Source organism: Astatotilapia calliptera, chromosome 1 (assembly GCF_900246225.1).
Source record: "Astatotilapia calliptera chromosome 1, fAstCal1.2, whole genome shotgun sequence".
NCBI lineage: Eukaryota > Metazoa > Chordata > Actinopteri > Cichliformes > Cichlidae > Astatotilapia > Astatotilapia calliptera.
This window is the reverse complement of record NC_039302.1, coordinates 37,086,978-37,110,511: the sequence shown is the minus strand read 5'-3', so window position 1 is coordinate 37,110,511 and position 23,534 is coordinate 37,086,978. Positions and strand designations below refer to the sequence as shown.

The 23,534-nt window shown below is 43.9% G+C and overlaps 1 protein-coding gene and 2 non-coding genes across 3 annotated transcripts; all 3 read right to left on the bottom strand.

Moving 5' to 3' along the window:
- Positions 1-3,438: 3,438 nt before the first annotated feature.
- On the bottom strand, positions 3,439-7,056 carry rpl12 (ribosomal protein L12). The gene is made up of 6 exons (XM_026176907.1): positions 6,894-7,056; positions 4,884-4,957; positions 4,357-4,455; positions 4,152-4,233; positions 3,981-4,067; positions 3,439-3,602 (listed from the first exon to the last, which is right to left on the bottom strand). The coding sequence occupies exons 1-6, from the start codon at positions 6,928-6,930 to the stop codon at positions 3,484-3,486; spliced, it is 498 nt and encodes a 165-aa protein (XP_026032692.1). The 5' UTR covers positions 6,931-7,056; the 3' UTR covers positions 3,439-3,483.
- Positions 3,778-3,906, bottom strand: LOC113028113 (small nucleolar RNA SNORA65). Its single transcript, XR_003273195.1, has one exon. It is a non-coding gene; the product is annotated as a small nucleolar RNA SNORA65 (small nucleolar RNA).
- On the bottom strand, positions 4,716-4,843 carry LOC113028106 (small nucleolar RNA SNORA65). The gene has a single exon (XR_003273194.1). It is a non-coding gene; the product is annotated as a small nucleolar RNA SNORA65 (small nucleolar RNA).
- Positions 7,057-23,534: the final 16,478 nt, after the last annotated feature.

Genomic DNA, 23,534 nt, shown 5'->3' with positions numbered 1-23,534 from the left:
GACGCAGTTTGTCCCGGACTTTAGCTAGAATGGAAAAAAGACACAAAGCTGGAGTTATTCTGTCGTTATGCTGCACAGCTGCCTCTTCTTCTCTCATTCTCTCCCCCTGCCTCTCCTGTTTCTACTTCAATCATGAAACTGATCAATGATCAGCTGATCGGCTTTTCTCTCTTGTTTATTTATCGCCCACTTTGCGCCAGAAAGAGGAAACCAGCAGATGTCGCGCTAAACAACAGCAGCACGTTTAAGCTTGATCAGCTGTTGTTAGAATTTATTTAATATTAATTTCTAGTATCAGCTGATGTTTGCTGGAGCCACAGCTGTAAAGCTGCTGGTCATGATGTCTGTTTAGATATGTGGTGAGAGGGAAACATGAAGATGAAACCAGGAGATGTCCTTACTGAATCATCAGAGCTGAACAGGTGATGGAGAAACAGGTTTACCTTTTAGGTGACATGAATGAGTTGAAGTTATGAACTGTTTCTGAGAGACAAATAACACCAGGATCCTTTTCTAAGTAGCTGACAGCTGGTAACTGTGCAGGGGCGGGTCTAGCAAAGTGTTGCCAGGGGGGCATGTAGGGCATTAACAGGGAGAGGGGGGCACAAAGAAATACTTTTCTTTCTTATTCTCATTTAAAATATCTCGCTTTTGTTAAATAATTATCTGAATCTTACAACCAAAGTTTTTATCTGACGTAAAATGTATAGAAATCATACATATACCAAAAAGACTGTACATCACTGTCACAACAGCGTTTGTTTTCATTCAAAGTCTTTATGGCTTTAATACCTGGTGGGTCGGTCTGTAGTCAAAATGCCCGATTTTCTGTCCCAGTCCAGCCCTGCAGGTTAATACTGGCAGTGTCACCATGCCAGCTGACTGTATTTCATCATCAGCCAGTGTTGTTCTTTATCAATATTACCAAAGTTTACCATAAGGCAGCACAGAAAGTATTTACTTGCTTTCAGGTTTTATTCAAATGTTAGTCTTTTCAGTTGTTTCTCCACTTTTTTCCTGTTTCAAAATCAAACACCAGTTTGTGAGAAGATTATCTTCTTTTTTTAACAGGCAGAGAAAGTTTTGCATTGGCTAATTTTTCAATTGTTTGTTACAAATGTTCGTATTTTAATATTCAAAAATGTTTTTGCCCAAAACATATGTGCAGTATATGTCAGTAAAAATACTATGCAAATATTGCTGTCCTTGAATGCTGAGTAAACACTGACAAAGCACTGATTGTATCTCTTGTACTTTATCAACGCAGTATCTAAAAACTTTGCACCGTAGTGGTTAAAATCTCATTCTAATAAGAGTTAAAAGTGCATTTGGTTATTAGGTTTATAGGATTATTGAATTATGGTTAATGGTTGGTAGAATTTTTTTTTTTAAACATTATCTGCCAATTAAATCTGCCACCCTTCTCCAAATCTGTGCCCCTACCTGGCCCCCCCAACAAAAATTTTCTAGACACGCCACTGGGCTCAGCGTAATTGGACTGCAGTCTTTATAATGAAGCCTTCCCAACAGGAGAGCAGCACACAGACTCGGCTGGAGCTGGGCTTCACTCACTGATGTAAGCGTCTGCCATCACGGCGCTAAACCGACGCAGCGTCGTGACTGTGGCGTGAGCTGAGGTCAGCCGAGTTTGTGTTTTAATAGCCGGTAAACCCACAGAGATGATCAGATCAATTATGCCTACATGGCTCAAGGTTCTCTCATCAATCAGCGGATCTGGATCAAGCAGCAGCCTCTGCAGGTGAAAACTGACAAACGCTGAGCAGCAGGGCTTCAGCAGTTACGTGCACGTCCATCCAGAACTAACAGCACGGCTCCAACGCGCCCTATGAGAGGTTGGTGATGCAGTTTTTGCTCCTGTTGCCATCCAAGCGTTTTGTTAGGTAATAAATATATAATCTTAAATGCTTATATGCTGATTATTATTGGTTTATATGAGAGAGGCCCAGACTTTAGTGTAAAACTAGGTTACAGGCTGACCAGAAACTAATTCTATTAGTTAAAGTTTCCAAGGTTTGAAAGTGTTTCTCCTTCTGAATATAAATGTGCGCTGAGCTCAGGTTATCATCATTTACCTAACAGATGTTTATTGAAAAAACAGAAAATATCAGATTTCCAAACTGAGAAATTTGTGTTTGTTTTAAATTGAAGGACAAATGATCAGTGTGAATTTCATAAATGTTTCCAAAACGTTGTCACAGGGGAAAAAATAATCAGGGAGAAAAGGAACCTTCACATCGACTTCCTCCACTTCTGCACAGCACGTGTACACAAACCCCACAGGAAAGAAAAAATATGTATAAAGACAGAAATTGTGTTTTCCACTAGACTTATTTGTCACCCCCAGAAACTTTATATGGAAGACGTAACTTTAACATTTTAACTCCAGCAACTTTTCTACAGTTCACTGATACAGAAGTTATTGTATGAAGTTTGTTTTTACTTTTCCTAGGTTTGTTGCATTAGCCAACTGATTTTTTTTTTTTTTTTTTTAACTACCCTGGTGTTGATTTCTCTTATTTTGAAATGCTCCATACTTGATTTTAAACCGATGACACCACACGGGGGCGCCAAATACTCAAATCCTTTTTTGGGTGTTTGCGCTGTTCAGATTTGTCATTTACACTAGAAATGAGACCGAGGCCTTTGTAGGAGCCTTCACAAGCAGTTTCAACGCCTGCATCACTGCAGGACATTTTCTTCCCAACCTCAGAGGTATTTATTCATCGTTAAAGCTTAAAGACACAAGTACTTCCACTCTGATCACAGATACTCACGCTGTGGTATCTGACAGCTGTGGAGGTCAGGGGCTCACCTGCCCACAGCAGCGCAGCATGTTTGATTTGGCACATTTACACCAGTTTAAAGCTAATGTTCATGTGGAGTCACCACATCTGATACTGGACAGACTCTGAAGCACCACATGACAACAGTCAGCTGATCCAACAATTTGCATTTTAATCTGATGCGCACAAACAGGCGGAGTCTGCTGAGCTGCTGTAAATCTGTAACATGCAGGTTTTTTTTCTTCATTAAAAGTACTTCGATGTTCAAACTGAGCCACAGACGCTCAGCGGACAGCCTCACTTATCCAGACAGACATTGACAGCAGTTTAAAGCGGTTTGTTCGTGAAGTCCGTCCTCTGCCGAGTGTTTCTCTGCCACCAACGCTGCGAGACCACCGGCACTGGCAGGAAGCCCGGAATTACGAGCTTCGCTTTCCAAGCTTTTTGTATTTCGGATACAGAAAAACTCAGTGTTAACGTCACTCGATCAATAAAGGATAAATACTAAAATTTAAACAAATATTCATCTCGATTTTGGCTCCAAGGTGCTGAAAACCCGACGTTCCATCAGAGATGCTGAAACGCTGTCGACATCTTTTATTTAAACTGGGAGAAGGAAAAATGGTCCAAGTCCTTTTGTTTTTTTTAAAACCTTTATTTTTTTGGAACAGTGTCCTGTTCACTCAGATGGGCACTCAACTTTGCCGCTGTTGATGTCATCGATGACATCATGGGGATGGCGGCCATCGATGGTGCATCCCACAGACTGAGCGGTTCCCAGGATCTCCTTGATGGTTCCTGATGAGGAATAAAAATGATCATGAGCCAGAATAGAAACACATGAAAGACTAACAGATATTTAACATCAGGCAGCAGGTTTAGAAACAACACTTGAGGCTCATTTCCCAGAGACGGGTTTTTAACATTGAGCCTGGACGGCGCCAAGAGTCGGCCATCTTTGATTTACTTTAGTTTGTGTTCCAGACTTTTCGGCACAGAGCGGTCCATCGGTTTTTGGGCCGCCCTGTTTCCTAAAGCCGGGTCAATCTGAGCCTCCACTGGATTATACTCAGTCACTGGGACAGACGGGCATAGTGGCGGGAGGCTGAGCAGACGGTCAGGGAGAGGAGCCAATCAACAGCCCTGAAAAACCCAGGTTTCCCTGTGAGGTCTTACCGGAGAGCTCCCGGGCGATGGAGCGAGGCCTCATGACGCGAGCGATGCCCACGATCTCATCGAAGGTCACGCTGCCGCTGTGCTTAACTGGAAGATTAAAAGAGTTTATGGTGAGCAAAAAGCACCTGAGCAAGCCGAGCGCGTTCGGTCCGTGCGTTCAGAGACACTCACTGTTCTTGACCTTCTTCCTGTCACGAGGAGGCTCCTTCAGGGCTTTGATGATCAGAGCCGACGCAGAGGGAACCACCTCGATCTGTTCAACACAAACGGCATCCACTGAAACTTTAAACCCACAGACACACACCAATCACCACAGACACACACACACACACACACACGAGGCCTGTGTGTCTGCAGGTGGCGCTGGTTAACTCACCGCTGCCTGCCTGTTCTGGATGGTCAGCTTCACAGTGATCCTCAGGCCCTTCCAGTCACCGGTGGCCTTGGCGATGTCGTCACCCACTTTCTTGGGAGACTGGAGTGAGGAGAGAGAGAGGCGCTCTGTAAGTCACTCAGGTACGACAGAGGGGACTTCCTGTCTTAAAACAGTCTGTTGTGGGAGGCGACTGCAAATATTGACAGTTGTGCACACATCTTTAAAGCCGTGATTTCCCTGTCACTGACAGATGTATTTGACCAGCAAAACAAACACTTAAGTGCTGTCACAGTCACGCTGAAACCAATAAAAACCAAACTGAAACGATCAAACATGCTGAGAACAGGAACAGAGTCTCAGTTTGTTCCAGACTTTTCGGCACAGAGCGGTCCATCGGTTTTGGGCCGCCCTGTTTCCTAAAGCTGGGTCAATCTGAGCCTCCACTGGATTATACTCAGTCACTGGGACAGACGGGCATAGTGGCGGGAGGCTGCTTTGATCCAAATCACACATTTTCTGATACTCACCAGACCCAGAGGTCCGATTTTGGGGGCCAGGGCTGAGGTGGCGCCGACTTCTCCTCCTGTGCACCTCATGTACACTGAAAGAAATGACAGACTGCATTAAAGCCTTTGCACACAGACAGAAAACTGTCATTTCTGAAGCTTCAGAATAAAACCGCTAACTAAAGCTACATGTTAAGAAACCACCCGCGCTGATCAAATGAAGCCGATCTCAGTTTGTGGAATTCTGCCTGTCCGGAAATGTTAGTTTAATCATTTTGGAGCCACTCTGTGATCCTTTTGAATCCATGACAGAAAATGGTCTTGGATCTCGGAAGAAGTTGGTCTTTCAGCATTGCCAGTCTTTAAAACAACAGTAAATGAGCAGAAGCCCTAAAAGTGCTCATTTTAAAACAACGAGGCACAGACAGAGCTCTGAAACCAGGATTTGGCTCAGAAGCTGATATGAATATCAGCTTCTGAGCCAAATGAACGCCAGTGAACTGAAAGAAAAAAGGTCACCACTGTAAATACCGACTTTACGTGGTTTTTTTGGCCAATAAATGCCAAACACTTATGAAGTGACTGATTGTTCTTCTCTGCATCACAGAAATCTCAAACATGACATGGTAGTGACCAAACTGGTGAATTCCTGCAGTTCTGTGCTGACTAAACTCACAGCAGCTGCGCTCGTACTTCAAACATCTCATTTCAGGTGGGCTGAAACCTTTACAGTAGCAACTGATGTGCATTTATTAGTCAGATATCTGCACGACACTAAAGCTTCCTGGTTGTAGGTAACACAGTAGTGATGGATCACATTTGGCCGTCATAAAGGGTAAGACAGGAACCCACTGGCCAAAATGCACTCCTGCATTCACAGCCCAACTGTAAGCGATGACCTCAACCCAAGTCCTGAGCCAGATGGCTGCATCTGAAGCTGTGAAACAGCTGTTCTCCTAGAGGTTAAGTGATCAGACAACACCTGATGCTTCCCCAAAATTCTCATCTAATGAGGATTAACAGGAGCTGAACCATCTGTACCAACAGCTGACCCTCACACTCCCTCCATTTTCCTTCGCCCACATGTCGCTGGCAAACATAACCAACACTCAACATAAAAAGCCTAGATATAACAATATTTTGAATTACACAACATGTCAACAAATTACACTACTTTCCAAACCTTCACCTGCTTTAGCCAACTTAGTTTTTGCAGATCAGGAATTTGAAAGGAATAAACAGCAGCTGGACCTGTAAGAGTCCCATCATAAGTAACCTCCAACCATAAGTGTCAATTCAGCAGTTCTATCTTTGACATATTTTAGGATGCTTTTTACCCCACTGAAGCCCTTGGGGTGGGGGCACATTAGGAAAAAAATTAGCTCCATATTGTGCCACGTTGATCAAACTACACTTTCCACTGGAGAAATGTAGTTTTAAGGCTTAAAAAACTACAAGTTTACATGCTAACTCTATTGAGTTTGCACTAATGCTGTAATAGCAGTACATCCTCTCACGTACAAAAGGATTTAACCGCAGCATTGCGTCAAGTGTTTGACGCAATCCCAAAATTAGCATCATAACAATTGTTATAACTACGTCATTATTCATCGCTAAAAGCTGTCCAAACATGGTCTCCATATTGCATTAACACCCTTTAGAAGACTAACGGTTTCCTCATAAATGTACTTCAGCGATTTGTAAGGTAATTAACTGTGGCTAACGTTAGCATTAGTTGCTACGTTAGCATTAGATGCTACGTTAGCATTAGCTGCACGTGGGTCAGCACGTTACCCACTACACTACCCTCTACACCTGCCTCCGACCTGACATATTTTACTCAATTGGCATCATTAATTCTACAAACATCAACAAAAGCCTAAACTGAGTTTCTTCGTCGCGTTTCGTGTCCCATCTTTACCATTTTGTGAGCGCCGTGTGCAGGCCGCCAGGCAGGCGGAGGCAGACGGCAGAGAGCGACTCCATCCCGGCTGTGAAAAAGCGTCTGCTTTTATTACATTCAAAACATACCAATTTTAATCTCGTTGGGGTCGAATTTGGGCGGCATTTTGCTGCTGTGGAGGTTGAGCTCAGTTCAGCTTGGTTGGTGAGGGTGTCGGATGAACCCGGCTTCGGGACGACCGATAACTGTTGCACCTTCACCTCTAAAGGGGAGAAAGAGAAAGGAAGACCGGCGGCTGCGGAGGAGTTTATACTTCAGCCAAGTCCCGCGAGAACATGTGTCGCAGTTCGCGTTGAGACGTATGACGAAACGCCATGTGGACGTGGTTTAAGACTTACTTTAGCCAATAACTAAATTGCTAAAATCATTTCTAAAACTTTAGTGGATTTATTTGAACAATAAATAAATAAATAAAAAGACATCTGAAAAGACGAGCGTACTCCATGAAATTTGAATTAATATAGCTTCAAATAATAAATGCATAAATTACATCAGTGATATATATTATATTTAACTGTATTTTACTAGAAAAAAAATTACATTGGACGTAAATACATTTACACCGGAAGCTCTTTCTGATGTGATCTGCTCCCAGTCTCAGCCTGAGGATCTTTCATAAAGAGAATTTTTGTAAACAGCACAGAGACACAGAAATACACACCGTCTGTTGTATGAAGAAAAATGAAACGCTACTCATGGCAAATTTAAATGCTAATTTACATCATGGAGTTTTTCACAATCAAATAAGGCACACAGTGGCGTGCCAGAAGCACAATACACAGCCAGTTTATCATGCAAATATACACTGTATGTTCATGTTCTTACAATAAAAACGAAGTAAAATGTTGGTATTCAGTTTAATCAGTACTTCATCTAAAACAATAAAGACAAATACAGTAAATGATGACAGAAATCAGATGGGATTTCCTTTAAAAACAAGCAGAGAAATGTTTAAATAACAACAACAACCCAGGTTATTATCCTGTGCAGACCAAACGCACCTTATTTTTACGAATCACACGTTACTCCTCACATCTGGAGTGCGTGACAGGATATAACTTACAATGCTGTGATTGCAGCCATTCCCCACGGTACTCATGGCCATTGATGAATGTCTTTGATCAATGGCCATGAAAATTTGCATATTAACGATCAAGGAACTGATCTCACAGCCCAGTGTTCATTCAGTGGGCTGGTTTCAGTTATTGTGCAAATGTCCTGTTTTTAAAGTTGGAAACCTGCAGTCAGCTGAGACTGAAGACTCACCTGGATGATGACGAAACGTTTCTCCCACTGAAAACGTCCAGATGAACAGAATCAACTTTCTGGGACTTTTCTTTACTTGTCTGGATGACTGAGCATGCATCAAGACAGAAATGGACGTACTTTTCAGAAGCCTGACATTTCTGTTTGAAATATCCTTTATTCATTCACTTTCTGAAATAAGTGACCAAAATATTTAACTCTTTCACAGTATTCTAATTTTTAAGATGTATCTGTAATATATAACCTGCAGATATCTGCTGTGTGGGAGTAAATACTGACAGCTCCTGATTAAATGGGTGGAGGACATCTCTGAGAAAACCAAATCCACAGACGACAGGAGTTGGTGCTAAACATGCTTTAAAAAAAACAAACTTTAAGTACTTTTTTCTTAAATCCAGTTTCACAGACAGTTACATCTATGTCAGTTTTGAGAGCAGGGCTCCATGATGTAAATTAGCTTATTTGATGATTGGGCCAGTGATGCATGTGCAGCATGGTTGACTATACAGTAATAATACAAAGCTCTGAGGAACAGAAAGAGAAACCATGAGTGCCTTTGATGGAAGCACTACAATGCAGAGTGTCGTGTTTGGCGCTGAGAGTTTAGTCGGTCGTGGGAAGTTATTTTCTGACCTGCTCGTGACCTCGGACGAGGCCAAAGTGCCGCTCGTGGGCGCTGAGTGGACGAGCATCCTTTGCAGCGGGCTGAAGGGCCTGTGTGCGGCTGCAGCATGAAAGCGTTGTGTCGGTGCTGCAGGTCTCTGCTTCGTCTTCCAGGTTGCTGCCGGCTGTTTCATCACAACACGAGTTGCATGAAAACAGCGTTTTTCCTGTTTGATTCCTGCAGGACTTTTTGACTCAGAGCTGCTCTACAGGAATAGCAACAGAACACAAGAGGGAGTAAGTGGGTGAGAAGCAGAGATCATCACTGCTGGGCTGCTTAATATGCATCATGAAAATCTGTGAGAAGAGTCAGAAATTCACAAGTTGCAAGATAAAAAGAGTGTTTTCAGAAATCCTCGACAGTTATAGCAAATGTCACATTTAAATAATCATTCTGATGTTTTTCAGCTCCACCAGTGCTGCAGAAAGCTGCTGCTCTGAAGCTCAACAACGTTTTTATCCTGCTAAATATTATTTCTATGTCAACTACATGTTTGATAATGAGGATAAATAGGGAGGAAGAGGGTGTCTGAAGATGCATGGCTGCTGAGGCTTTTCTAAAAGCTGAGAATAATTGATCAAAATAAGAATAAAACTTAATATTAGCTGCGTACTTCTTATAAATTATGAATCGTAACTCGGGTCATTTTACAGTAATGTAACACTACACCAGCGTGAAGCTTGAGGGAGTCCAGTTTCAGCTCTGTTTCTATGCTCCTGTTTCTCTGTGTGTTCCTCTCATGTTGTGTGAACATCAGTTTAAACAGACGCAGCTCTCCTTTACATGCACAAAAAGTCATCACAGACAGAAACAGCAAATGTCAGGCGCAGACTGGGTTTATGGTCCGCAGGAAATGTATGTTAATGTAATGCTGTGTCCTTTGAAGTGATGGAAACACGCCTGTTTGTGTGAGAACACACACACATTTACAGCATGAAGGCAACGCGCCAGCTGTTATTTCTGCACAAACAAACTGTGAGCCTTCATGATTGCAACAAATGCTGGCCTTTTGTATAATCACGAGGATGCTCAGTGATATAATATCCTTCCTCCCAGGTGATGGAAGTACACTGAAGTGCACTTCACTCATGTGCATTAAGCAGTTTAGCAAACTTAGCTGAGGCTTCTGGCCTGGACGATATTTCTGGTCATGTTATGAATGTCTGCGTTCAGCAGCTTGCAGGTGACAGTTTTTAATATTTCCACCTCCCTTTGGATTATGCTGTTCTACTTTAAATCTGTCATCAGCGTACCTCTTCCACAGAACGTGACCAGCTTCAGTGACCGGGGACCCAGAGCTCTTATCCCCACAGTGAGCAAGTTTTTTAGGGGCTGGTTGAATCCATCATCTGCATGATCCCTCCTGCAGAACAGAGGCAATGGATGGGAGGGTCACCTATACGAGGACTGAGGATGCTCTTTGTGGACGAGCTCTCTATGTTGGTCAGTAAGTTTCTCAGTGTAAACCAGTGGCATTCCATCAGGACCAGCAAGGCAAGCAGTGTTTGACTTCTCAAATCTAAAAATAAATAAAAACATACCAAAGTAAATCAATCTCTCTGCTCCTCAAACTCAGACAGCACTGTTTTGGAGTCAGCTGTTGTTGCTGAAAGCGCTTCTTGTTTTGCACCCATAGGAAACTGTACCTGTCTCTATTTTAAGGGTGTATCTGTCTCCCATTAACAGTGACTGGAGCTGGGTAGGCACAGAGGCCGGCAGCTTTCCCCGTGCTTGCCATTTTGTAAAAGTCACTGCACACCACTGGTCTGATCTCTGTCTTTTATGACTAGATCACAGAGGTTTGGACTGGGCATCTTCAAGAAGTAAGGTGGACAGCATACATCTTCTTCACTAATAGTCAGAATGGGTGTACCAGTCCCTTTCTGCACTCGATCTGTACCCATGGCTGCATGGCAAACAAGGCCAATAAGGTCACTGCGAAGTTTGCAGATTGCACAGCACTCGTGGGAGAGACTGATTTCACAGGGAAGATGTGACTACCCTGGAAAAATCGCGTAAAACAGGTTTGAATGTTGGCAAGACAAAAGCGATTATAGTAGACCACAGGAAAGGGGGAGGGGTCACTCCTCTGCCAGTGATCATAAATAACTCAGTTGTGGAAAAAGGTGGATAGCTTTAGTCCACCTACACAAATACTTGACTCGAGCTACTCATACATTCAGCTGCTGTTGTTAAAAGGCAAACTAATTCTACTATGGCCTCAGGTTAAAAGAGCTTTGGTCTGATAACTCAGGTCCTCAGAGACTTTTACCAAAGAGAGACTGATTTGTGGATTCAGCACTTGTTAGGGTAACTGCACCGGTAAAGATGAAAATGGTGCACGCAGCTCAACAATGGATGCAAGCTGCCCCTAAAACAAGATTGATCCAAACACTGATGCTTTCAGGAATAGAAGGTAAGAGATGCAGGGCCAACAAACTACACACTGACAAACTAGTGCATGTAACCTTGGTGCATTCCTCTCTAGGTCACATGATGTCATTAAAATGCCCCTAAAGGCTCCAACAGCACAAACACAGTCCAGAGGTCCAGTTCAGCGACACAACAGCTGAGGTGAAGCCTCAGACAGGAAGCAGATACCTGTGTCACCATCCACCTATCAGTCAAAGCAGACCACGCCCATAATAATATAAACTATAATCCAGGTGAGGCATAAAAACATTTTCCCTCCATACAGGTGTTATAAAGGAGGAAGTTACCTATAGAGTCCAAACAGTGTGTGTATGAGGCTGTGAACACGTTTGTATTAGCTGCGAAGTTTTAACATGGGAGTCTATGAGGACCGACTCACTGCTGCCTCTGCTGGACGTTAGAGAAACTGCAGGTTTTGATAAAACCCAATCCTAGACTGCCAAGTCATGCACTAGTCATAATATTTTAGATTTACTGGATGAATCCATTTGGTCTTCGGAGGCTTTCTCTGTATTATGCAGAACGTGTACTGTGTCTAGTTCATTGGCTAATTTTTAGATCGACTTTCCTGGTCATCAGGAAGTGATCTTTTGTGTGACTATATAAAAATATTATTTACGCTTCACTGTTATTATTGTTATTACTGAGATAAGCCCTGGAGACATATTTATGCTTTCTGTTTTATTATGTACTTGAGCCAAAGAGATTAGATGTAAGCAACATGAGGTGAGGCAGGTGGGCTGTTTTAACTTTTAGATTTTTAAACATGCCAAATCTGTGGACTTAATTATGGCCAAACATATTTAAAAAGTGAAGAACTGGAGGTCACTGCTGTGAGCAGTTAGTGTGATGGGTCAGAGGAGTGAACTACTGTACTCTCAACTATTGGAAGTCACCAACAAAAGAAGGAAAGTGTGATTTTGGACACAGCAATTAAAACCCTATAAGACTTTAATCACGATTTTATTGTGCACCGAATGAAGTGGAGAGGAAAGTTCTTACAAACCCGGTCAGTGTGAAACAAGGTCAGACGTGCTCCTGTGGTGAACGAGCTCGTGAACTGAAATGATCGAGGAGCCAAAACACAATTTCTTCTCCTCGTTTGAGCTCAGTTAAAAGAGACGGGCTGTGTGCTCTGGCCCGATTCCCTCGACTGTAGCCGTCCTCCAAAAAAATCAATGGAGGAAATTATAAAGCAGAGAAAATTAGACTGAAGACGAGAGGAACAGAGGGAGAGAGACTGATTGGCAAACACGGGGAAAAGGTCGAGTAGGAGACGGAGGAGAGGAAATCAGATCATTCTCCCCGAGTTTAACAAATGAGCTGTCCAACGGTGTGTGTGCTTGTACGTCTGTCTTTGTGAGGACTGTCAGGATGGAAAGCAGGGACATTATGCTGGGTCATTTCTTTTAGGGAGGAACTTTACAGAGCTGTTTGAGATTCAGGTCAGAATCAGGTTCAGGTGAGAGGTAGGACAACCCAGATACAAGTCTTTTTCTTTTTTTCCCGCCTGTCCCGTTTGGCTCTTTTGTCATCAGAATTATTGTCTAAAGGCAAAGAAAGGTGCCCAAAGGATTTACTTTACCAAATGGACCATCCCAGCCTTGCCTTAACGGTCCATTTGATTCACCTTTGCTTTTATTGTTTACTTTATTTTCACTTGCTAAACACGGGACAGACTTGACTGGGGAAAGAAAGAGGGAAAGAAAAAGAGCGGGGAAGAGGGACGGGGGAGAAGGGCAAAAAACAAAAAACAACAAAACAAACAGACAAAAAATACAAATATCAATCACCTGGATCACCTGTTGAGAAAGAAAAAAGAGAAAACAAGCAAAAAGAGAGCAATATAATAAACAACATCATCACGATGATCTATGTGAATCTAACAGTAAATATTAAACATTATTGTGCAGCACGTACGATCAACAGAACACAGTGTGCTTTGAGGTAGGAGCCAAAAAGGGTGTAGTTTGTGTGTGTGAGCACCCGTGTGTACACCTGTGAGCATGAGTATTTAAAAGGTTCCTTCATGTAATGATCTGCTAGAGGGTGTGGGGGGGCCACAGCCCCGTCCTCCAGGGCATGAAGCAGGTATGGAGGAGATCAAAACTCCAGACATCCAGAGGCCCCCAGAACACAAGAGACCAAGGAAGACCAACAGAGGGCCAGCCGCGCCACTGTCCCAGTAAGAGCTGAGGAGAGTCCCAGATGAGGGCTCACTCAGCAGCCGCGGAGCAGAAGCCAGGGGGGGTTGCAGTGACGCGCCCGTGAGCTCCGCCGGCAGTCAGCTGTGCCTGAGTGACCGAGCCCCAGGCCGAGAGACCAGGGCAAGGGGGCCCAGGCCCATCCGGACCGGGGCCCAGTTCAGCAGCGCCGCCCAACCCCACTGCAGAGAAAACTGCACCCACCACATCATCCACTCATCTCCCAGACTACACAGAACAATAGACACCCAGGCTGAGTTCTTCCTCCACTTCTCCTATATCTCCTGGAGAGAGCAGACCTCCTGCAAAGATGTAACAGCCTCCCCACCAGTTGAAGAGCCCCCCAGGTGGCTCGATGCACTGGCGGCACCTTGCGCCAAGGCTAAGCCCCCATACACCCACCTGCCTACAACCCAGGCAACACACCAACCAGGACCCAAGCCCCCAAGGCGGAGCACCCCCAGAACTCCATGCTCGCCCCGGACCCACCCAGAGGCAGCCAGGCTACCAGGTCAGTAACCAACATCCGTCAGCACAGACCCTCCCCTAGCCCCGCTGCATGCAGCCACAAGGAAACCGTCACCTAAGAGCCAACAGAGCCCTTAATAGGCCGTGACCGCTACCCCGGGTTGAGCCCTCCAAGGAAGATGCTCCTGGGGAATCCCCCGACGCCCCAAGCCTGTCCCTACCACCACACCAATCACAACAGCCAAGGTGGGACCAAACTATGACCCCCCACCCCCACTATGATGGAGCTGATCAAAGGAGCCCAGAGCGATTGATCTGATGTGGTGTCAGAGGCTGTATCAAGACTAATGTAATCTAATAGATCATTTCTATATTGGTTAGAATTAAGATTATTTTTATTTTTCCAGTTCATGAGGACAGTTTTCTTGGCAACTCAGGTAAAAGTTAACTTTAAGAAACAAAGAGTGGCCAAACGACATGGTAACACTACAACATCCACATCGTGAAACAGGGAATTTATTTTTTATAAGCACCTTTAAATCAAAGCTCTTCTGTTCATCTCCTCTGATTTCAGCACCATATTTTGTTATTTTAGCACTACAGCAGCTTTGCATGATTAACAGCTAAAAATAATCCTTCTGTATCTTAATCTGGGCTTCGGTGCTCCTCAGTTCATCCTCTGTGCGAAACGTCCTCCTTTAGAGCTCTCTCCCTCCACACAACTTTCTTCTAATTAACTTCCCCTCATATACATAAAGTTTGGACAGCAGGTGGGCGGGGCATCTGTGCTGATATGTTACCATAGCACAACAGTGTTGTAATGCAGCTGATCTAAGATGCCTCCTGCATTTCACCAGGACATCCGAGGTGTTTTTGGAGATAAAAGTAATGGGGAAACGCTCGAGCTGACAGAGGTCCTACACAGTTAGGAAGGCTGCAAGGCTGGAGAACCACATGCTGTAATTTGCAGGTTTATGAGGCAGGAGAAACTGGTTTATGTTTGCTGGGACCTCTCTGTTCCACTTCCTGTTTAATTTCACGTCACTTGCTGTAAATGTGTCAGGGCACAGATGCAAAAGGATCCCTTAACGCTGCTTTAACAAAACGGCACGTCCACGAGAAGAGAAACCGTAACACTGAGCCTTTAGAGCACATCCACAGTTTGAACATGAGAAACAGCAGAACAGCAGAGTAACTCTCGATTATTAGGATTTGATTTTTATCAGAACACAAACAGCGAAGGAGAAAATACAACGAACGTTATAAACCAAACGGAGTCATTTAAAAGTGATGTGTGTTAGTCAGCGACGTCAGTGCTGTACATGTGGATGTGTGGGCGGGCTGAGGTGGAGGTGCTGTGGAGTGGAAACCAAACAAAGCAAAAGATAGTGATGCTGTCAGAGATGGAGAGAAAAGAGCGAACCTGAAGCTTTCATACGGGTCGAGCACCGGGCCCGGGGGCTGCAGGTCCAGCTCAAAGACAGGTAGACACACACACACACACACACACACACACACACACACACACACACACACACACACACACACACACACACACAGCTGTGGGAGGCAACGCAATGTGTGCTTCCCATCGACCTGTTTACAGTGTGAACACAGTGCATTAATGGAAAACGGCGCTACATTTCAGCACGTTACCAGCTGCACACGCAGCCACGTGAATCCGACAGAGCTGCTCGGGTTTGTGGGTAACAGCACGTCATCTCTTGTGGACAAACAGCGAGAGGCAGCAAATCCCCCACCACATTTTTATTAGAAGCTTTCATTAAAAGTGCGGTCACATATTTGAGAACCTGCACGCCATGCAGCACCATGCGAACAGAAACTGCTGTCTGGAACGCTAAAGAAAAGAAGCATGAAGACGGATTTAGAGAAACGTCTCCCACTGAGATGTGACCTTTTTAAAAAATATATTTTTCATTTTGGAAAATTGTTTGTTGGAATAAATATAATAACATCACAACGTTAAACAGAGCTCTCTGCAGTGGTTTTGGGGCCTAGCTAAGTTTAGCCTGGTTGGCCCAGCTCAGAGGTAACTGAGGCAATACTGGCTTATGTAATATATGTGGAGTGGTCCTTTAAATGTGAGGCAGCACAGCAGCTCAGTGGTTATCACTGCTGCAGGAGAGTGCTCCAACCATCAAACCACCAGGCAACAAAGAAAAGCATGTTTCATTAAAAAAATCATTAAATAAAGTTATTTTGATTGTTTGATGATGTCGTGTGATGGACTGCCCAGGGCGTTTCCTGCCTCCTGCCCTGTGTCAGCTGGGATAGGCTGATATAACAGAAGGGTCTGATGACGGCCACCACCTCCCAGCCTTCACAAAGAGCTGAACCAGTGAACCAAACGAGCTCACAGAGACCCTCGCTGCTGATCTTTGTGGCTGTTTGTGTTGACAGAAATCTAACTTTAATTTGTCTTCTTTAAAATAATTTTCGGATTGTAATTGTGTTTTTCTCCTTCTGCGAGGTTGGTTGTGTTTAAATAGAGATCTTTAATTGTCTTTATACTGACAAATGAACCGACGGTGAGTGAAAACGTTTGAAGAGCAAAACCAGAGCACACACTGACTGGGTTCAGAAGGTTAATCTCCAGAGTTTCACTTCCGATTAAATAACAGTTAAAAAAAACAAATCAAACGAGATGAGCGTTGACGTCTGTGAACCCTGAGCTCCCACAACACAACGACACTCGAAATGATTCGTTCGTCACACTCAGCCCGACAAATCTTTCTATTGGCTCATTTATCCCTTTTTTAAAATATAATTTTTTTTCTTTATATAGTTTTTATATCACTGACGGCACGTTAAAGTAACCTAATACATCATGTAGAGTTTTACTTTAACTACAGGTTAGATGGTTCGTGTAACGGTTGCAGGCGTTAACTGCAATAATCAATAAAAATTCAATGCAATCAGAAAACCTGAATCAACCCTGATCTATCTGATGCTGACTAATCACTGCCCCCTGAGGTTTTGTGAAGCATGGAGAGAGACAAGAACAACCACCACAAACATCGTGTGACTGTCTAAAGACTCATTCACTTCAGTTTTTCTTTGATTAAATATACAATTATTGCATTTAGTTTTTTTTAAATCTGCTTGAGATTCACCCTCTTCTTCACTTCTCTTCTCTATATGTGAATACTAAATGATTTTACATTAAAACAGTTATTTCTGCTCCGAAGCCTCGCGTTGATTCTTTTGGCTCTCATGTAGTTTTTGTCTCAACGCAGCCATGAATGAAATCACACTGGGTTTTATCACTGCACATAGAACTACAAGGTGAAAAACCTTCTGTGATAAATAACTCTTCAACCTAGTGACTGAGCGCTCAAGTGAAAAATGCTATACAAGAACCTCCCCTACCTCGGATGCGGCCAACGCTCCCTGAGCCTGGACCTACCAGAGGTTTTATCGTAGGGATGGGAATCAATAGGAATTTAGCAATTTTGATTCCATTATCAATATCACTTATTGATTTGATTCCTTACAGATTTCTCTCATCGAGTCACCACCATCACTGTCATGGTCCTGGGTCATGTGACCCAGTATTCTGAGTTCTTGGTGTTTTTGTTATTCCTTTCAGTCTAGTTTCATTTCAGTTTATCTGGTTACATTCTGTCATGTCTGGGTTACAGTTTTAATTCATGATTTATCAAGCTCCCATTTGTCTCATCCCTGTGTGAAGTTTTCTGTGTTTATCTGTCATGTTTCATGTCCACGTTTTCTTTGTTTGTCTAGTTCGAGTCATGTCTGGGTCTCGTTATGTTTCCCGTTTTATTTTGAAGGATCCTTGTGTTTTTTGTTTATTGTATTTAGCTTCACGGCCCCTGTCCTGTCATTATGTTAATTGTTGTCAGCTGTTTTCCCCGTGTGATTCTGCTTCCCCTGATGATTTGTTATGTGTACTTAATCCGTGTGTTTCTGCTCAGTCGTTGTCAGATCCTCTGTTAACCTCACCACAGTTTTCATAGGTTTACTCCATTGTTTCTCTGTTTCTAGTTTACTCAGTGTTCATAGTTTTTCCTACTTTTTCACTGAGTGTCACAGCCTTTTTGTTAACAGTGTTCATAGCCTCCTTAGTTTCCCTAGTTCCTTGTTTTTCTTCTGCAATCAGCCAATAAAGGCTCGCTTTATTTTTGAAACTACGTTTGTCTCCACCATGTCTGCATCTGGGTCTACCTCTTTCCTCACACCGGCGCACCCCGCCGTGACAATCACGAAACAGCATCACTTGGCATCTGTGCAGAACAGTTGCATGCTGCACCCTCAAATGTTTGTGTATGTTGGAGGTGTTTCTGTTATTTTGCTAATTATTACATATGTAGATGTAATAAATATTACATGTATTAATTTTCTTAAAAATAACGCACTAGCTTGGTTAATTACTCCCAGGACAAAGTAATTCATTATGTTACTCTTTACATTACTTTCATGTTACTGTAAAATAGCTGAAACTCACTGACACATAATCACAATGTAACAACATAAACTGAGGCTGCAGCCACACTCCAACTCAAATCCGTATCCTAATGAGCACACGTACAATCTTCGTCTTAGTATTTAGGTATGAACACAAAACTGAAAGCACGTAACAAAGATGGAAACCAGCACAAACAGCGTTTAAAGTGGTCGCCATGGTGATTCTACTGTAGAAACATGAACAGGTAGAAACGCGGCTGCAGCCTGTCTGCTCATCAGTTTGTTACCTGTTGAAGTTCAGGGTCAGTGTTTGTGGGTCGGGGTCAGCAGTTCTTGTTCATAGGGGCTCGACTGATTGTTGGGTTTTCTCTGAATTATTGTAGGTCTTTACTTTGTGATTTGGTCCTATTTGATTGATTGATTGATTTTCCATTTGCACTCACTGTTTCGTATACTTCTACATGATATAATGCTCGTTCAAGGCACATACTGGTATATGCACATTAACAATGAGGAGTAATACAAACACAACATGCATAGAGGATTCCCCGATCTTTAGCATGAATGAGTTGAGCTCCTCCCAGCATTGGTTTGAAATCCCTGCTGTTACTCCAGTTTCCACTTTTCTTTATTCGATTCCTTCTGTTATTATAAAGATTTTTTGATGCTTGTGATTATAGTGAGATGGAAAATGTGGATAAAGAGGACAGTCAGCTGGGAGTCAAACTGGGGGGCTCTGTATCGGAGGTCTCGTCCTAACTCAGCCATGAGATGTCCCAGTTCCCTCATTTTTTTGTCTGTGGAGGAATGGGTGGTCTCTTCATCACCAGCGGTCACTTGACTGGAGCTACAGTGGCAATCTTGGCCTCTGACGGCGGGTGAAGTCGACGGGGGGTTGTAAGTGGCTGTGCTGCTCTGCGTGTGTGACATGAAGTGATTGACAATGATTGGTTGGTTTCATCTGAAGCAGCCCATGTTCTGAGTGATTGCAGCAACAGGCGGACTCAGAGACCTGAATTTTGCCACAGAGGACTGGACCTGCACGACTACCACCAGCATTTCACATGAGGTCACGTATATGACTTTACATATAACACACTCAGTTTGTCATGTATGGTTATCCTGCTTCATCATAAGCTTTGGACATTTTCCATTGTTCTAAAAAAAGGAAAAGAAAAGAAAGAAAGCGTGGGAATGTACTGCGACTAAAATAACACGAAGACCTTTCTCCTACAAACATCCCCAGAGCTGCTGGTCATGCCTGTGTGTTTATGACATGTCGACAGTTCCTGCTGCTCAGGTAGAAAACAGGACGTCACTGCCGGTTCATCACACCAGCAGCAGCACGCTTATGAAGGGATGGGAGCTCCAGGTGGAAAGGATTAATGTTGGGGTCAAAGTTGAATCTGACTCAGTTCGGGGGGGTTAAAATAATGAGCAAGGCTCAAATGCACCAACAGAAAGCGTGTGGGCAGTTACCAAAGATGACAGGAAGTACAGGTGTTTATATACCTGCTGTGTTCATACACGAACATGACAGACAGTTAACCTCTTACTGTGACACACACACACGATTACCCACGTTCCTTAGCAGCAGAACATCCTGTGACTGCACTGACGAATTCGTCATGTCTGTGAACATGTGATCTGATAATCATGTTCATGGTAATACAGGTGGTTAAAAAAATATAAGAAATATATAAAAATCAAAGGAACACTTTAAATCCAGCATCGAGTCAGTGGAACTTCTTGGACATGGATCTGCTCAGTTAGGCTGTTAGTCAGGACCAGCTGCTTTGGTGGTAATGAAAGCAACAACAGGTGCGTGAGCGGGGCAACAATGAGACCACCCCCAAGCAGGGATGATCTCACAGGTGACTGTTTTCACTAGTTTTGCATTTGTCCAGGGTCAGTGTCCCTACTGGTAGCACAAGGTGATACCTGGACCCTACAGAGGCGGCACTCGGGCTCGACGCTGACTAGCGGACCCTGTGCTCACTGCCCAGCACCGTGGAGCCTGATTGGCATTTGCCAAAGAATACCAGAATCAGCACTGGTAGCCTGAGCTTTCCAGAGACGAGAGCAGGTTCATCCTGAACTCATGTGACAGACGTGAAATGGTCTGGAGACAGCGTGGAGGACGTCATGCTGCCTGTAACATCGTTCAGCACGACTGGTTCAGTGTTGGTCAGTGACGGTCTGGGTGGCATATCCATGGAGGGACACACGACCTCTATGGGCAACGACACCCTACAGCCATCAGGTATCAGGATGAAATCCTTGGACTCACTGTCAGACTCTCGGCTGGTGGAGTCGCTCCTGGGTTCCTGCTGGAGCAAGAACCCAGGAGCGACTGAGACCGGAGTATGGTCCGTTAATTTCCCCCCATCATGCATCATTTTGATCTACGTTGTCTTTGAATTCAGCCTCTGGATGTTGATGTGGCATCTTTTCATTCATTACCCTTATTAGTATAAATAACCAGTATTATTATTTTTCCCCATTAAGATGCTGGAGGAGCGGCTGGCTGGGTGGACGGAGCGTTAACTTTAGCATTCTGTGTTAAATCTGGCAGGTTTTTGGACACATTACCGACCATCGCTCAGACTCTGATACTTGCAAATCAGTAGCATCCAAATAATATCCTAGAATTACACTCATCAAAACTGGAGCTCAGACTTCTCGGATGGTCTGTTGGTACAATGACATGTATAGAAGGAGGAACTATCCATGGAGACCAAAACAGGTTTTCTATCGGCCTGTGAGTGCGTTTACTTCTGCTGTAAAGTCGGCCGTTTTAACACGGGAGTCTATGGGGACTGACTCGCTGAGGGAGCCTCTGGTGGTTGTTAGAGGAACTGCAGGGTTTTGGCACTGTCACATTGACTTCACTTTTAGCAGAAGCTCCATCAATGTTTCATACAGTCTGTATAAATAGGAGCAAATATTAAAAAATACTGACCCATTTCTTGACTTGCCCTGGTTCCAAATCAGTGAATAGGAGACACGACGAGGGACCCCTGCAGTGTGTCTGTAACCGAGCTCCCCTCAGTTTGTGTGAATTTCATGTTTAATAATGTGACTTTTCTCCTTTATGGCGACTTTATATTGGGGTAAAAAACCACGATGTTACGACCGTGTGCACTGAGAGCGGGCGAGGCAGGAACGTAAACAGAGTCCAGACTTTAAATGAGCTCCATTATTCTTTAAAACATTCTGTCCTTGTTCTGCTGTTTCTCCGAGCGTGACTCAGCTCCATTTATCTCTGACAGCTCTGGGACGTTTCAAACCGTTGCTGTCCCAGAAGATCACCTTTATCCCACCATGCATCTCATCCCAACAGATAACAACGCTGTCCAGTGTGGTGCTACCCGAGAGCGAGGCTTTAATGGCCCGCTAATACTCGGATTCTGTTCGTGGACTGAACCGATGGTTTACGCGTCTGTGCTTTCTGCCACTGACACACAGCACTGTAATGTGGGCCTATTCTTTTCATTTCAAACAACGTATTTTTATAGTTTGACTCCAGAGTAGCTTTGCATTATTCATGATTTTTAAAAAATCTTTTTCTACATTATACAGGGCCTTTGTGCAGACCCCAGTTCATCCCTTCTGTGTAATAAGCTGTTTTAAGGCAACTTTTCTGATTGGCTGCCCTTGTAAACAAAAGATTTGAACAACAGGTGAGAAGGACTTCTGTGATAAGCCTCACCATCAGAGGATTTCTGAAAAGCAGAATCAGACCTTGGTGAGGAGCGCTGTGAGGTGTACTGGCCTTTCAAACAGGTCGACCACACCTGCGCTAAATGTTCCAGATTCTGGGAGAAGGTTCACTGAATTCAGCCTGCCGTGATCCGGATGATGGATGAGACGGTCAGAATAACGTAGCGTATGATCCTCTTCCGTCTCTGAATTGTGGGGAGCATAAAGTGAAGTACAAAAAACTCCTTTATAGTATAAAGTTTTTTAAGATCCTTAAACATGTGATTAAAGTTTAAACTGTTGGTCATGGACAGAGCTGATAAAAAGCTGGAGATGACTCGTGACTGATGATGAACAAGGCAGCACGTTGAAGGCACACGAGCCTCAGCCAACGCTGGAAACACAGGCACAGGTCAGATTTCTATTCTGCACCATGTTTCTCTCTTTTAAATTGTTTGTAATGTATCTGGGATTTAAACAGCCATTCAAACCTTTAACATATAAAACCAAACATACCATTAGGAAGAGATGGAACTGAGCTAATGTTAAAGCTGTTAGGTCAAAACAAGCAGCCCTCGGGTTACTGACTTTAGGGCAGATAGTCTGCAACAGTAAAAGGACACCTGGCCCATATAATCTGATTCATTTCTGAGGGCTTCCTCCATAGACGCTCCACAGACTTCCTCTCTTTCTTCATTCCATTATGAGAAACAGGAGACTGACAGGGAGCGGTTCAACCACAGCCTGAATGCTCGCTGAAGCATCGCTCACACCAACATGCCATATTAATGAAACGCAGTTCAGCTGCATTCTGAATCAAGGACAAGCCTTTACAAGTAGACGTTGGAAGGCCTGATAAGGGTTTGGAGGCAGAAGCTAATTAACGAGTGTTTGAGAGGACTGTTTGTGCCGAATCAAGGGTGGGTTATCAGTTGCCCTGGTGAGCGGGTCCCCTGGTGATTTGCCACAAATTGAGAGAGTGGAGCAATTCCCCAGGAGTTTGGTTTAATTTCTTCTGTCGGAGCGATTCCACTGAACTCCGTTAAGCCTCGACACCATCAGCAAATTAAGTTGCAAAAGAAGCTTAAGGTTTCCAAGCAGGACGAAATGAAAGGCTGGCTCAAATCTTTGACATTGCAAACATTTAAATGAGCTGCAAGGAGTCAAAACAGGGGAGAGCCCCAGTATACATCCATGTCCAACACAGAGGAGGTTCCTCTCCCCCCTCTGATATAACAAACCGGCCACAGGAGATAATAAACCCGGAATAAACTGGAACAAAGGCCCGGAAACTAATCTTAAAACTGGACTTAATGTTTAATCCATTGATAAACCTATTGACTTTGTACAGGGGGGGTCAGAAGGGGCCCAACATTTGCCTCGGGGCATTTCAGGAGGTTAATCCGGCCGTGCTCGGCAGTCTCTTTGTGTCCCAGTGCGCTCTCTAGTTTTCCTTCCCCCCCCCCTTTCTGCTCCTGGATTATCATGTAATCCCTGATATTCATCAGCCGGGCAGGTTCAAGCTC